At 41.5% G+C, this 17,124-nt stretch overlaps 1 protein-coding gene across 1 annotated transcript; it reads right to left on the bottom strand.

Annotated features, from left to right (window-relative positions):
* Nucleotides 1–3,812: 3,812 nt before the first annotated feature.
* Nucleotides 3,813–14,024, bottom strand: LOC146630006 (uncharacterized). The gene is made up of 2 exons (XM_085356741.1): nt 13,847–14,024; nt 3,813–4,703 (listed from the first exon to the last, which is right to left on the bottom strand). The coding sequence occupies exons 1-2, from the start codon at nt 14,016–14,018 to the stop codon at nt 3,925–3,927; spliced, it is 951 nt and encodes a 316-aa protein (XP_085212867.1). The 5' UTR covers nt 14,019–14,024; the 3' UTR covers nt 3,813–3,924.
* Between the last annotated feature and the right edge of the window lie 3,100 nt (nt 14,025–17,124).

Genomic DNA, 17,124 nt, shown 5'->3' with positions numbered 1-17,124 from the left:
CAGCCACCCTGGGGCGCACTGACAGAGCCGAGGCTGCCGGACACTGGCGCCACTGGGCCCTCTGACCACCACCAGTAGGCAACGGGTGAAGTGTCTTGCCCAAGGACACAACGACCGAGACTGTCCAAGCCGGGGCTCGAACTGGCAACCTTCCGATTACAAGGTGAACTCCCAACTCTTGAGCCACGATCGCCACAAATACACCCTAAATGTGACAAATACACCCACCCAATTTGGAGTAAAAGACCATAAAACCAGGAGTCAGTCAAGGCCAGTCCATAGACGTTTGTAAAATGACAAGGCTACAACAACACAGCAGCAGTGTTGCACAATCCACTGTCTAAGGGGCAATACTAAAATGAGCGGCTTTTCTGAAGAAATCAAACCACTCTGCGGTGCTTAACCGCCTAACGCTATTGGCCACCTTTGATGGGAAAAGAATGCCAAGTGCCTTCGTGTGGTAGAGAAGCGCTACTGTTTCTGACAAGGCCTCTAATTATCAGCTGGGAAGGTGTGGATGTTAGTGCTGCATTCACGGACATCATGTAAAAGCCTACCAAAATCGACTTCACTACATACGGATGGATAGTAGTGATATAATGGGACTGTTTTCGCCCCCCAATCACCCCCTCAGGCGTGCTCGTACTGTATTTGGCACTTTTGCTAGTTCACGAGAGAGCTGACCGTCACTGATAACCGGTGATTGGGGGGGGGGGGGGGGGGGGGGGATCAATATCAGCCAGACAGTGGTAGAAAAAAGTAAGGTTCTCTACCCGCTGATTCAAATGTGTGATTTGTGATCAAAACCTTTTTAAAGTTGCGCATCTTGCGTTATATTCACAGGGCTCTGTTGGTGCCTGTCTGATTGCTCGAATAAAATATTTAATCTCATTTTGTTCATTGTTCAATAATCATATTTTTATAGAAAAAAAATTTGAGCAAAAGACAAACTTTATGTACAGGGAATAAAGTTACATTGAAGCCAAGCACACCATTGTGTTTTTTGTGACATTACCAATAAGTTTGATGTGTCACATGGCCCTCTTCCTATTGAAAAAAACAAAAGTTGTATTCAAGATGGCCGACTTCTAAATGGCCACCATGGTCACCACCCATCTTGAGGAGTTTGCCCCCTCACATATACTAATGTGCCACAAACAGGACTTTAATATCACCAATCATTCCCATTTTATTATGGGGTATCCATATAAATGGCCCACCCTGTAGTTACGTTTTCAAAAAACTATGATATTGTAACTCAGTTATTAACTTAGTTACAATATTATAAAAGTAATTAAATAATAATAATGGATTGCATTTATATAGCGCTTTTCGGGGCCCTCAAAGCGCTGAACAATTCCACTATTCATTCACTCTCATATTCACACACTGGTGGAGGCAAGCTACAGTTGTAGCCACAGCTGCCCTGGGGCAGACTGACAGAAGCGAGGCTGCCATATCGCACCATCAGCCCCTCTGGCCATCACCAGTAGGCGGTAGGTGAAGCGTCTTGCCCAAGGACACAACGACCGAGACTGTCAGAGCCGGGGCTCGAACGGCAACCTTCCGGTTACAAGACGAACTACCAACTCTTTGAGCCACGAGGAAAAGTAACTATTGTGTTACTTTAGGAAAAAAAGTTTAACCATCTGAGGTCCAGGGTTGATTTGACCTCAGCATGTCTAATTGCCTTGTTTGGTATCATTCTTTTCAGCACAACCTCACATCTGAATTTACAGTTATGTTTTCATTAGTACAATTGATTAAAAAAAAAGAAAAAAAAAAAAAGAACAACAACATGAAATCAGATATATTTTTTTACTGTAACAACAACAAAAAGCATGTTTCACAAATCATTTTCATAACATGAAATGCAAATAGAAATTGTAAATTTAATAAACCTATACATGAGTTTTGCAAATAAAAAAGGTACATGCAACTATTTACCTAAAAATGCAGGAAAGACTAAACTATTTACAGAACACTCTGATTCTGCATCAAATAAGATGCCACACAAATTATTTGTGCCACTCCAAAAAATTATTTCTCTCCACTGTAAGACAGAGGAGAACATCACAGGCCTGATACCTGCAGGCCTGACAGCCAGTGGTGTATCACTCCTCCTGTTTTCCACCTGGAGACAGCGTTTACACTGTAATCTGCCTTTGGTGGCTTTATGGCAGCAACTGTGACATTCGGCATCATTGTTCTGACACACAAAACAAAACCAACAGCTACACAACACACTAACTACATACTCCATACTAGAGCTGGGCGATAGAACGATAACGATATGTATCGCGATATAACTTTTACTCGATAGAGAAATTAAACTATCGCGATAGACCTCGCCGCTCTTGTCCTCTTAAAAAAAAAAAAAAAAAAAAAAAGGTCAGCCAATCCAAATTAAGTAGCGCAGAGCCGAACCAATCACAGCCGCAGCGTCACGTCGCGTGACTTGTTAGGTACAGCACAAGTGCCAAGCCGCACGTGTGTTTGTTTGGGAAGCAGCCAGCGGGTAATGGAGGAAATGAGTGTGCCAACTAGAAAAATCAACCGAGCGTGACCGAAGAGAAAACAGATAATGGTTCCAATGCCGGAGAGATTGTCGAACGGAAGAGCCATAGAAGTTCCGTAGTGTGAAGGTATTTCGGCTATTTCAAGTCTGACAAAAAACAGAGTAGTGTGCACTGTAAATTGTGCCGAAAGCAAGTCTGGAAAGACAATAAACTGGTGCATGCGTCACACTGTGCGCCACGTTATTGTTTCGGTGAAATGAATTTCTACAATACTGTTAATTCTACTCTCTGCAGTGTTTAAATGCTTACATATACACACAGTTACTGTCCGTCCACACATACGACTCGGTTCTGCTTCTATGCCCCAGCTTTGTTTACTTTTTCCCACCGAGGCTTCTAGACTTCTGATTGGCCAACATTTCTGCACGGTTAGGAATCTAGTGCCACCTGCTGCTTTGGCATGTTCATAGCAGCGTTTTCCTTCATTTCTCCCTTTATGTGTGGACAGGATTATTTTTTAAAACGAAAACGGAAAATCTCCGTTTTCAAAAATACCCGTGTACTTGTGGACGTAGCCTCAGTCTCTGACTGGAAGCACTAATTCGTCATTCGGCTTTTGTCAGACTAAAGTAACTATTAAAACTGTTTGAAAAGCTAAGCTATACAACAAGGAGAGATTGAGAATTTCCTTTTAGTTCTCAGTTTATTTGATATTGACAAAAGTTAGTTTTGTCTGTTCTTCTGTAAAATAAAGTAAGATTTATTTTTAGAATTAATATTTTGTTTCTAAGTGGAATTGACAATTTAGTCTGTTTCGTTTGTTCTATTTTGAAACTTAAACGCTTTAGCGGCTGCCTTTTGTATAGTTTGCAATATTTGCCTTTATTTATCTGAAAAAGTCTCATGTTTCTTTGGTACATCTACCCTGTTGAACTTATGGGAAATAAATATTTAAATAAAAACAAGCTGCTGATTATTTCACATTTTACTTGTGAGCAATGGCACATTTAAATCTTGCAAATATAGTTATTTGGCTTATATCGTGATAGATATCGTTATCGCCTGAAATGAAAAAAACATATCGTGATATGAAAAAATCTCATATCGCCCAGCTCTACTCCATACTATAGTGTCACAAATCTCTCACAAATCTCTCACAAATCTCTCACATCTCAAAACTCTCTCTCTCTCACCGCTGTCACTCCTAAAACTTTGGTCGTAAGCAGAGAGTGCTTACTAGTATAATAGAATAGTTTGTCAAAATTTGCCACCTACTTTTAAAATGAAACTAACCATAACCTCCTTCCTACCATGCTGTGTCTACCATTAGTTACCACGCTGACTTGTTCAACTTTGCGCTCTACACAGCTTGCTAAACTGTTAATCTTGTTAAAAGAGTACACTTCTATATGTGTATTTTTATGTGGCGAAACAAATGACTACCACGTCTGAATGCCTTCCCACATGTTTTACAATGATATGGTTTCTCACCTGTATGGATTTTCATGTGCTCTGTTAAATTACTTTTACGGCTGAACGTTTTCCCACATGTTTTACAATGATATGGTTTCTCACCTGTGTGCATTCTCATGTGCTTCTCTAGAGAACGATGTACAAACCTTTTCCCACATATTTTACAATGATATAGTTTCTCTCCTGTGTGGATTCTCATGTGCTTCACTACAGAATTCCTATGTACAAACTTTTTCCCACATGTTTTACAGGAAAACGGCTTCCCCCCTGTATGGATTCTATAATGCATATCCATTTCATAATTATATTTGTAGACTTCTCCACAAACATCACATTTTAAAGACTTTTTAGTTTTGTCAGACTTACACTGACTGTCTGGTGTAGGTTGGTATTCTACATTATTGTGACCTTTCTTCCCTGCTCCCTGATATTCTCTCACAGTTACATCAGAGCTGACACAGTTGAGATGGTCTCTTTTTGGTTCTGGTTCACTGTGGTCTTTTTCCTCAGCAGCAGTCAGCATAAAGGCATGAATCTCCTCCTTCAGTGCCAGCTGCTCTCCCTCCTGACTGCTACAGAGTTGCTCCTGTTCCTCTTTAATCTGTGGAGGTTCTGGTTCCCCCTGGTCCAGATTGGAGCTCATCTCCTGGTTCCACAGCTGCTGGTCAGCGACAACTTCCTCCTCCTTACAGACATGCTGCTGTGGGATGTCTGGAGGGGGAAAAGGAGACAATTAAAAGAAAAGTGAAGTGATAATAGAGAAAAAAATCATACTGACCAAATAGACAACACAAAAAAATAATTAAATTATGCTTGATATCTATGGCTGTTGGCTAGCTTAGCGTTAGCATGCTGTCTGCACAGGTGCTTGCACAGAGCCATAGTTGTGTTAGCAGCCGTTTTGTCCTGGATGCAGTTTCTACTTTACCATCATGGTCTCCTCCTTTTGTGCAATGAAAATAAATGTAATGGCATATGGCAAACTAAAATCAGCTGATTGTAGCACATGTGCAAGAGCAGTGGGAACAATAACCAGATAGACTAACAGACAGACTAACTATATGTTTACAGCAATGTCTGTAAACATATATTCAGTCACCCACTGGCGCTGAAAGGCTCTGCTTTCAGAATCAACTTTTCTCTCGACCATTGTGAGCAGCCAGCTTTGCAATAACAGAAGTTTGACTTGATTGACGCGGGAAGGTTCCCAGTTAGCCTAGCATTCAGCAAGGAGGCTGCAGCGCTGCATTATGGGACCTGTAGTTTGTATGTTATTAGCGCCTCATATCGCCGGGCCATGCATAACAATAATAGTATATCTATATAAAATGATCTCGCGGGCCGGATATAAATGTACGCCGGGCCGGATGTGGCCCGCGGGCCTTGACTTTGACACATGTGCTATAGGGGTTCCCACTTTTCTGGATTACTTACAGACACCTCTGTCTGCATAAAAACAGTGCTGGAACACACTGTGGTTACATACCCTCTGGAGCATCAGAGCAACAGTATTTTACTGCAGAAAGTAGTGTGTTGGCAAGAAAAAGGCAATTAACAATGGAAGATAGACAGAACATCATATAACTGAAAAATGTAGGTCTCTCCTACACTGCAAAAAAAGACCAGGTATCAGTGAGTACAGTTTCATTCAACATCAAAAGAAACAAACTCTGACTGCAAGAGGTCTGGCAGGCCCAAAGACACGACTGAATCAGAGGACAAGTTTCTGAGCGTTAACAGCTTGCGTGAATTACGGCTCACAGGGCAACAGATTCAAGCACAGCTTGAAATTTTCTGTTCATCATGCAGGATCTTTGTGGGCCGTTGATGAGAGGAAAGGATGGGTCACAGTGTGTGGCATCAACCCTCAAACATGGAGGAGGAAGTGTGATGGTCTGGGGCTGTTTGCTGGATCCAGGGTCGGTGACTTGTACAGATTGAGAGGCTTCCTGAACTAAAACAGCTACCACAGCATTCTGCAGCACCATGCGGTACCCTCTGGTATGCACCTAGTTGGTCAGCAAGATAATGAGCCAAAACACAAGCCCAGGGTGTGCCAGAACTACCTCAGAAAAAAAGAACAAGACGGTAAGCTTGAAAACACGGAGTGCTCAGCACAGTCGCCAGACTTAAACCCCACCGAGCTGGTTGGGGATGAACTGGACAGAAGAGTGAAAGCAAAGCAACTACAAGGTCCACATTTATGGGAACTTCAGCAACAGATATGGAAGAATATTTGATTTCTATTGGAGAAAGAATGTCACGGCTGTGTTCAGCTGCTATAGCTGCCAAAGGGGGCAACTTTGATGAGTCAAAATTTTAGAATACATTTTGGTCTATTAATTGATTCATGATTTCTTTTTTAACTCCAAGTGCTTATTTGTGCTCTGCTTTCATTTCAGAGTGCATTGAGACATTAAACTATGGATGTGCGATATGACCAAAATCTCATATCCCGATGTAAAACACCTCTTTTTTGCTTCTCATCTATAAACTCTCTCCATACTCTGTCACATGACTCTTGCGTAGGTGGTAGAAGAGGTTTGTCATGTTTGAGTCTGTGGTCTGGACCAGTTTGCACCATAATTTGCATAGTACAGTTTTCAGGTCCATGTCAGACTTTTCATAACTAAACCATGTCCCTGCTACAGAGGCAGCCCCTCATTTAGGAATAAGGTTCTGGATTTGTTTCGACTGATCCTTCTGTTTGAGCTACCATGTGGTGACTGTAAGCACCATTTAAAGTTACCTCAAATAAAAACATGAAGTAATTTGTTTCATGCATATTCTGAATTGTGATGTTTGAAAATAATGTATTTTGTCATAATTTCAGTTTATTTTGAATCTCAACAGGATCTTCACCTTTATTTTGAAAGGTTTATGTCAGGGGTGTCCAAACTTCTTTCACTGAGGGCCACAAACATAAAAATATAGGAGGGGCTGGGCCACTTACTAGAAATGAGGTATATAACCTTAACTTTACTGTATTAAAGTTAGAAAAATCACTTAAAAGTGGTCAAATGTGTGTTATATTGTTGAATATAATTAAAGACAAAACTGCCTTCATCACAGCTTTCCATAAATGGATCTTTATTGATTTATTCAGAAAAAGCTTTGGTACCTCATTCTCAGAACAGCAGCCTCAGATTTCTTCTTAGACAGAAGATTTACAGCACAGAGAAAAAACAATAAAGGGGAAAATGGGACGGGCACATTTCAAGTTTATTATTTAAGTTATTAGGCTTAGCAAAACATCTATTAACGTCCGTTTGAAATGATTATCAACATTAACAGACTGAACTGGACTTAATAACAGGAGTCCATATAATTTTAGTAAATTATTCTGGTGAGTATCAGCTGCGCTGGGTATGTAAATCGGGCCATCCTGCTGCTGATTGCCACTCGTGCCATAAATCCAGACAAATGTCACTTGATCAAGGAGCAGATCTGCATCAGATGGTGTGTACACACAGCGGTGTGTACTCTGTGTGTTAACAAGAAAAACGCATATAAGAAAGTGGTGCGCAAAAGCAGGGTAGTGACAGAATTGATGCGCATTATTGATATTTGAAGCATGTGTACCTGCACATTAACACACGGGTACTGTGGAATATATTTTTTACTCACCTAAAGTGCTCGTGCTCTCGTCCACTCCCCGCAAAAAAAATAGCAGCTGTGCGGTGTCTGTGGCATCGGTGCTCTCATCGAATGCGATGGAGTAAAAATCAAAAGCACAGCTTTATCAGACAGTTGCAGTTTAATGTTGGCTGACAAGTCTTCAATGCGTCGCATAACTGGATTTCTGGACATGCTGACGTTGTTGAATCCTGCACTTTTTCCGGGCACATTATTTCGGTGACTTTAACAAGGCCGTGTTTTACGAGGTCTCCAACTGAAAAAGGCTTGCCATGTCTTGCGATGAGTTGGGCGACCTCATAGCTGGCTATTGTAGCCTCTTTCTGGACCTTTTGAGCCTGAAAAAATACTGTTGCTGACCCCGCAGGAGAGCTACCTGTAGTGGCGGCACTCCGTCTCTATTTCACTCTTCTGTACCACCTTTAGGAGTCAGTCCAGCAATATGCATTTGAAACGCGAGCAAGTCCAGGTACTTTTCTTGCAAAAAATATGTTTATTGAAACTTTTAATTTACATGGCAAGACTCGGTCAAAAAACTGTGTTGCTTCCAGCTTATCCGACTCCCCAACTACGTAATTACAGTGTGCCGGAAGCCCAAAATACTAAAAAGCGCATTAGAATGTTGCACTTCTATATTCTATACATTTAACAAACAGTATTTTAAAATCAACTAGAATTATATTCTTAACATCAAACATATATATTTCTCCTCTAATCATTTTACCAGTACCAATAAAATTAACCTTTAATTGGCTCTTACACTACCCTTTGCTTTAATTTCTGCTCTCGCTCAGCACCAGTATAGGATGCATAGGCCTGATGTTTGGTTTCATAATGACGTCGTACATTATACTCTTTCATAATTGCCACAGTTTCAGTGCAGATCAAACAAACACACTTCCCCTTGAATTCTTTGAAGAAATATTCACTCTCCCACCGTGTCTGAAATTTTCTGCACTCACTTTCTACCTTTCACTTCTTTGGTACTGCCATGTTTAGTAACTTGGGGTAAATTTCTTCTGTGATTGTCCTTTTTGGTGGAGCAACTGCCTTGATCAACAGCAGCTCCCCCTGGTGTTAAAACTAAGAAGTGCAATACACTCAAGCAAAAGTTGAAGTGCGGGCCATATTCTATTCTATTTATAAAATTACACCACAAAACAAGCACTTGTATCAAGCCAGCCTCCAATTCAAGACTTGCAGAACGATATACGATAGAAACGATATAAATTTGGCCAACGATAGAGATATTGACTAAATTGCTCTACCGCGATAGCGGATGTTGATGATGTCATCAAGCTGCGCCTGTTTTGGTCGAAAGCATCACAGCGGCTACAACCATTATCGTCTGCAAATTATGCCTGGCGACAGTCATAGCAAAGAGATGAAGCACTTTTGAAATATGGGGAAAGCCAAAAGCTGCACTTCCGTAACATTGACTCATTAATGTCGAATTCTCTCGCAGCTGCTCTATTCCCATGTTGTTGCAGTATATTAATACAGTGGTTTTATTTATATATGTTTATATATAAATATACAGTGGGGCAAAAAAGTATTTAGTCAGCCACCGATTGTGCAAGTTCCCCCACTTAAAATGATGACAGAGGTCAGTAATTTGCACCAGAGGTACACTTCAACTGTGAGAGACAGAATGTGAAAAAAAAATCCATGAATTCACATGGTAGGATTTGTAAAGAAATTATTCGTAAATTAGGGTGGAAAATAAGTATTTGGTCACCTCAAACAAGGAAAATCTCTGGCTCTCACAGACCTGTAACGTCTTCTGTAAGAAGCTTTTCTGTCCCCCACTCGTTACCTGTATGAATGGCACCTGTTTGAACTCATCATTTGTATAAAAGACACCTGTCCACAGCCTCAAACAGTCAGACTCCAAACTCCGCCATGGCCAAGACCAAAGAGCTTTCGAAGGACACCAGGAAAAGTATTGTAGACCTGCACCAGACTGGGAAGAGTGAATCTACAATAGGCAAGCAGCTTGGTGTGAAAAAATCAACTGTGGGAGCAATCATCAGAAAATGGAAGACATACAAGACCACTGATAATCTCCCTCGATCTGGGGCTCCACGCAAGATCTCATCCCGTGGGGTCAAAATGATCATGAGAACGGTGAGCAAAGATCCCAGAACCACACGGGGGGACCTGGTAAATGACCTGCAGAGAGCTGGGACCAAAGTAACAAAGGTCACCATCAGTAACACACTACAACGGCAGGGAATCAAATCCCGCAGTGCCAGACGTGTTCCACTGCTGAAGCCAGTGCATGTCCAGGCCTGTCTGAAGTTTGCCAGAGAGCACATGGATGATACAGCAGAGGATTGGGAGAATGTCATGTGGTCAGATGAAACCAAAGTAGAACTTTTTCGTATAAACTCAACTCGTCGTGTTTGGAGGAAGAAGAATACTGAGTTGCATCCCAGGAACACCATACCTACTGTGAAGCATGGGGGTGGAAACATCATGCTATGGGGCTGTTTTTCTGCCAAGGGGACAGGACGACTGATCCGTGTTAAGGACAGAATGAATGGGGCCATGTATCGTGAGATTTTGAGCCAAAACCTCCTTCCATCAGTGAGAGCTTTGAAGATGAAACGAGGCTGGGTCTTCCAACATGACAATGATCCAAAACACACCGCCCGGGCAACAAAGGAGTGGCTCCGTAAGAAGCATTTGAAAGTCCTGGAGTGGCCTAGCCAGTCTCCAGACCTCAACCCCATAGAAAATCTGTGGCGGGAGTTGAAAGTCCGTGTTGCTCGGCGACAGCCCCAAAACATCACTGCTCTCGAGAAGATCTGCATGGAGGAATGGGCCAAAATACCAGCTACTGTGTGTGCAAACCTGGTAAAGACCTATAGTAAACGTTTGACCTCTGTTATTGCCAACAAAGGTTATGTTACAAAGTATTGAGTTGTATTTTTGTTATTGACCAAATACTTATTTTCCACCCTAATTCACGAATAAATTCTTTACAAATCCTACCATGTGGATTCATGGATTTTTTTTTTCACATTCTGTCTCTCACAGTTGAAGTGTACCTCTGGTGCAAATTACTGACCTCTGTCATCATTTTAGGTGGGGGAACTTGCACAATCGGTGGCTGACTAAATACTTTTTTGCCCCACTGTATATGCTGGCCCCTAGAGACTAGGCACGTACAAACTCCAAAACACATTTCTAGCGTTAACTGAACTTCCAAAACAGAGCTACCTAGATCACTTAAATTACACAATTGAAAGCACATGTGTATTGTTTGTGTATTTATACACAAGCACTTATATATATTCAAATAATTAAAAAAAAAAAGTTCATTTGCCTGTTACTACCATAAGATAAGATAAGATAACTCTTTATTGGCATTGCACAGTCATTCATTGTACAGTAGTACAATGAAATTGGAAAAACTGTCCTACGTCGGCACTACATATAACACAACACAACACGATATGACACATCACAATGCAACAAACAACACAACACAGTATATTAACTTAGTATAAAAAGAAGAATAAGTGTATGTGTATTGCACACTGTTATTATTGCACATTAATTATTATTGCACCTTGTTATAAATATAAATATTATTGTTATTGTTTCAAACATTGTTACCTCCCCCCTAAAAAAGTCCAGGGAGGTAGCCAGTCAGGTCAGCTATTTACATTGATCAGGGCTAATGCCCTGTTGTAAAAGCTGTCCTTGAGTCTATTTGTTTGAGACCTCAGCAGCCTGAACCTCCTGCCAGACGGCAGCAGCTTAAACACCCGGTGTCCTGGGTGTGTGCAGTCCCATAGGATGCTGCATGCCCTCTTGAGACAGCGAGTGCTGTACAGGTCCTTCAGGGAGGGAAGAGGATGTCCAATGATTTTTTGGGCCATATTGATGACCCTCTGGAGTGCCTTTCTGTGTGCTGTGGTGCAGCTGGAGAACCACACACCGATGCAATATGTCAGCACACTTTCAATGGAGCAGCGGTAGAAGACGGTCAGCAGCTCCTTCTTCAGGTCCATTTTTCTGAGGATTTTCAGAAAGTGGAGACGCTGTTGGGCCTTCTTTAAGACCGCAGAGGTGTTAGAGCTCCATTGGAGGTCTGTGTCTATGTGCACACCCAGAAACTTGAAGCTGGAGACCGTTTCCACGCACTCCCCGTTGATGCTGACAGGCTGCAGCTCGGACTTCCTCCTTCTGAAGTCAACTACCAGTTCTTTTGTTTTGGTGGTATTGAGGTCCAGGTTGTTGACTGCACACCAATCTGACAGCCTCTGAACTTCAGCTCTGTACGCCGTCTCATCTCCCCCTGAGATGAGCCCCACCACGGTGGTATCATCTGCAAATATGATGACTGTGTTGTCTGGGTGGGAACTAACACAGTCATGTGTGTACAGAGTGTACAGTAGGGGACTCAGTACACAGCCTTGTGGAGAGCCAGTGTTGAGGCTGAGGGCTGAGGAAAGATGAGGCCCCACTCTAACTCTCTGTACACGGTCTGAGAGGAAGTCTCTGATCCAGCGGCAGGTGGTGGACGGAAGTCCAATTTCCAGCAGTTTAACTATTAGTCTGTCCGGGAGTATCGTATTGAAAGCAGAGCTAAAGTCAACAAAGAGCAGCCTGGCGTAACGGCCCTGCACTTCCAGGTGAGAGATGGTGGTGTGGAGTGTTGTAGCGATGGCATCTTCAGTTGATCTGTTAGCTCTGTATGCAAACTGGAGCGGGTCGAGTGTGGGTGGCAGGCAGGACATGATGTGACGTCGGACCAGTTTCTCGAAGCACTTCATTATAACAGGTGTTAGAGCAACTGGTCGGTAAACGTTGAGGCTGCTAATGTTAGTATGCTTTGGCAGTGGGACAATTGTGGCTGACTTTAGGCACGGCGGGATGCAGGACTGGGACAGTGAAGTGTTGAAAATCTTAGTGAAGATGAGGAAAGAACAAGAAGGAGAGCTGAAAGACTCTTTTAGGACCTTTGCGGTTACCCCATCTGGTCCGGTGGCCTTCCTGGGGTTCACTGCCCTCAGTGTGCGCCTCACCTCATATTCCTGCACTATGAGGCTTGGGCTGCTGCTGCTGTCCAATGTTTTTGCTGCTGTTGCCTCTGGTCCCTTCACCTCAAAGCGTGCGAAGAAGTGGTTCAGCTACCACACACCAAATCGGGTCGTTGGTACTTCTTGGCTTGTGTAGCCACTAGGTAACAAAAGCTCAACACTGCGCCTAGCATCCTGGAGGACTTCTGTTGCATTTTGTATGCGCTTCGGAGCTTGTACGCGTCATTCACTTCAAAGATCCAGCTCTAAGAGCCGTTTCGTTCGCCACCGACACATCACTAGTGGCACTGGTTGCTTGCTTAACACCTCCATATGGAGATGCTTTGCGGAATACAGATTTGAAGTTGGACTTCAGTGTCTCCGAGTGACTTCTTGCGATCCAAGAATGGGGTGAAGCCGTCCTTCTTCGACATATCTCACCACTAAGTATCTCGCTCGGTGGAGCCTACAGTGCAGTTTTTCTCTGTCGTTCACTGTAGTTCCCAATATAATTTTTTATTTATTTTTATCTGTCAAAAGTGGCATATAAATTAGGGGTGCAACAAACGATTATTTTGATATGGACTACTCACCGACTATTTCTGCGATTAGTCGACTAATCAGATCATGCATCCATTGGCCATACAACGTACAGCTTATTGCACCACCATGCATCTGCTCTTATATAACTATCATTAGCTTACAGCTTTAAATGTTTAAGGTATGTGCTAACTAACAATAAAGACAAGATGATAGTTTATTAAATTTTAATGAAATTTGCAGATTGTTTCGGTGAAGTTTAATAAACTCCTTGCTATCCAAACTATAACAGGATACCGTAGCCTATATTATACAGTATATTCTCGAGCATCTCATACTACTGATAATCAGTTGTCTGCTTGACCTTTATTCAGCTGTGTAAAAACTATAACTTTGATCTCAGCCAAACCGATTTACTCAGGAACAAATAAAATACTGAAAAAAGCCAAACAATAACATTTTGAAGTTATCTAAGTGACTTATAAATCATGTGTAACCTGAGTAGCGAAAGACGGCGGGGGGTTTGAAAACGTGTGAAAAGTGGAATATAAATACATTTTGCTTACTTACGTCTCCAAAAAGCCTTCACAATAATAAATGTCCCGCAGAGCTGTGATTAGGATCCTCCATCAGAGTGACACTCACCTGTCCTGTGCAGCTTTATTTCGGGTTTCCAGGTGATATCCATCAGTCTGCGCTGACGGTCGATCTCTTGCTCGTACCGGACGATCGTTTTTTCAAACTCCAAGAATATTTGCTCAGCAGCAGCAGTTAGTCGCTCGTTGATAAACTCTCTCAGATACTGAACTGAAGGCATTGTTAGTGCGGCAGCTCACACACTCAATACAGCAGTCTCTGTGATCAGACACACGCGTGGGACGGTGTTGATGCCTTTGTTTGTTTACTTCCGCCTGTGTCACGTGGTGAGGTTCCGGTAGAGCGCGAGTGTTCTTCTTCTTCTGTATAGGGTTTATTGGCGGTTGGCAAAAAGCAAAATGGTGCATTACCGCCACCAACTGGTGTGGAGTGAGGCCCGAAATGACAAAAATAAAATAAAATAAAATAAAATAAAATAAAATAAAATAAAATAACCCTGATGAAATGGGTCTGCCTTAAAAACCGAAATACAGCCTGATAACTGTCACTTATAAAGCTCACGTGAAATAAATCAATCAAGTCAAACTTCACTTTCATATCGTCCAGCTTTTTGATCAGTTGTCTCCTTTTAATATTATACTTCTGTCAATGCAATAAAACATGTTCTGTTGTTTCCTGTTCCCTACTGCATTCACACTCCCATGTACAGTGTTTACCTATTAAAAATAATGTGCTATGATCCAGGTGATTGATATATGCATTTTTTTTTCTCTGCCCGTTCTGTTGGTTTTTGTCTTTTGCCCTTCTCCCCCGTCCCTCTTCTCAGCTGTTTCTCTTTCCCTCTTTCTTTCTCCCCTTCTTTCCCCCAGTCAAGTCTGTCCCGTATTCAGTAAGTGAAAATAAAATAAACAATAAAAGGTGAATCAAATGGACCATTACGGCAAGGCTGGGATGGTCAGTTTGGTAAAGTAAATCCGTTGGGCATCTTTCTTTGCCTTTAGACAACAATTCTGATGGCAAAAGAGCCAAACGGGACAGGCCAAAGAAAAAAAAAAAAAAATAATAATAATAATAATAATAATAATGTGCTATTTAAACCAGTGTGTACGAATCTCCGTCGAGATATAATCGTCTCCTCTCTCCTATTTCATCCTGTACTTCTCATTCCCCCCACTTTCCTTTGGATTTTGTACAACCACTGCCCTTTCCTCTCTTCCTCCCATTGCTTTTGCCACCTTTCCTTCATTTTGTATCGTATTCTACTCTTGAGCTCCGTCCTACTCACACTAATAACCATATCTACCATCGGTCTCCTTGTTGCGACTTTTGCTGTCCTATCTGCCATTTCATTTCTTTTAACTCCACGATGCGCTGGTACCCATAAGAATGTGACTACAAGCCCCATCATAATAAGTCTGAATAATGTCAGGTCTGCAGTCTGAGTGACTGTCTTGCAGGCTGGCCAGTGATGAGCTCGAGTCTGAACATATCACAGACCTTAGTGGTTTCGTTTCCTCAATCCACTGGATAGCTAACAATATGGAAACCATTTCACCTGTGTACACTGATAAATCGTCACTGATCCTTTTCCCACCTTGATATTAAATTCAGGAACTATAAATGCTATCCCACTTTGGTTGGCTGTATTCTTTGATGCATCTGTGTAGATTTTGACATAACTATAATACTGATTAAAATATTCTTGTGCTGTATGTGAATTTAAGATAAAACCCTTCTCCTTGTTCTTTTTTTTAACAATGTGAAATCTACCACTGCATCAGGGAGCATCCATGGTGGTATTGTAGGCAGTGGCACTGTTTGACTTGTGTTTATCTTGTCCAGAGTAAGGTCAGCTGCTTTCTGTCCCACTCTCCACCCAAAGCTCTTCAATTCCATTTTCTCTTTTTCCCAGCATGTATGGAAAACAGTTTTTGCCGGATGGTCTTGACCATGTCCTTGTAAACTTGCCCTTCTTATTTGTAATGGCATTTCCCTCATTTCTACCTGTAGTGCTGCTGCAGATGTTGTTTTGAATGCACCTGAGCAAAGTCTTAACGCTTGATATTGGATACTATTTAACTTATGAAGACTTGTTCTGGCAGCAGAATTAAATACTATACACCCATAATCCAATACAGAAAGGGCAATCTGGGGAAAAGGAGGATGGAATTTGTCGGCTGCGGTTGTCGGAGCCTGTCATTAGAATGAAAGTTATTGGCCATGTTTGCATAGCCCTTTTTAAAATGATGCTTTCATGACATTATTGTATGTTGGGTGGTGGTTAGGGCTATCTAGACTGACAAGTAAGACATTGAATGTCACCTCTCCGGTGGGGAGGGGGCCTGAGATTGTCTAAATTGGAATCTGTTCTATACCAAATGCAGAAAAATTGTTTTAAGAAAGCAATTAAGTTCATTTTCCAAAAAATATAATTGTTTGCTTGAAGGACACCAGGAGAGATGAGTCCTCCGTCACAGATGGTGTGGTCAGTGAAGATGGTCGCCTGCAGGTTCAAGCTCATTGCGTCTCCAACCCACATCCACTGCCACTGTACTTAAGGGAAGTTATAGACTTTCTTCTGCACTTAAATTTGGATCACCTCGATCCATGATAGTCATTCAGGCTGTAATGCCTGGACTGGAAACAAGCCATCCTTAAAATATTACAACATTCCAGCTCCTTTGTTGGAATGCAAAACAAATGTGTTGTTTAAATCAGAGACTTCACTTGTGACAGAACAACAAATATTTTATTTTTATTATATAAGTAATGTAAGTATAAAACAAAGTTGTTGAAGGCCTAAACTTTTCAGAATAATTAAATCTGAGACTTTGTTTCATTGTAAGATTATAACAGTGATGGCAAATTGTTTGTTGTTCAGCAGAACAGTGTCCAGTATGTTGGCTGTTGTACTTTGTTGTGTTTGAAAATAAAAGTTGGGCTGATTTTAACATCATTACAAAAAGTGTTGTTAATTATTTTTAATCATATTCAGGTTACCACAAATTGTTTTTTTCATTTAGTTGAACTTAAAATGTTTGTAAGTAGGTAAACAATTAGTATTGTACAGTCAGAAATATCAAATTATTCTTAATACTGCAGACTTGCAATGAATAAGTTGTCCTAACAGTCATCTTAAGCAAGCTATACTTAGTGTTTTTGAGGCAACAAGTTTACATAGTTTTGTTGAGTTCTGGGAACTAAAGAGGCTTTACAGTGTACTCAAAATGGGTAAGTTGGCCTAGCTTAATCATCTTAAGTCAAACATTACTCAATCTTTTTGAGGCAACGAGTTTACATAGATTATTTGAGTTCTGTGAACTAAT

Source organism: Diplotaxodon limnothrissa, linkage group LG6, assembly GCF_057381915.1.
Source record: "Diplotaxodon limnothrissa isolate DT_005_m linkage group LG6, D_limnothrissa_male_GT1.1, whole genome shotgun sequence".
Classification (NCBI taxonomy): Eukaryota; Metazoa; Chordata; class Actinopteri; order Cichliformes; family Cichlidae; genus Diplotaxodon; species Diplotaxodon limnothrissa.
The sequence above is the reverse complement of the archived record's forward strand: the minus strand, read 5'-3'. Positions and strand labels throughout refer to the sequence as shown.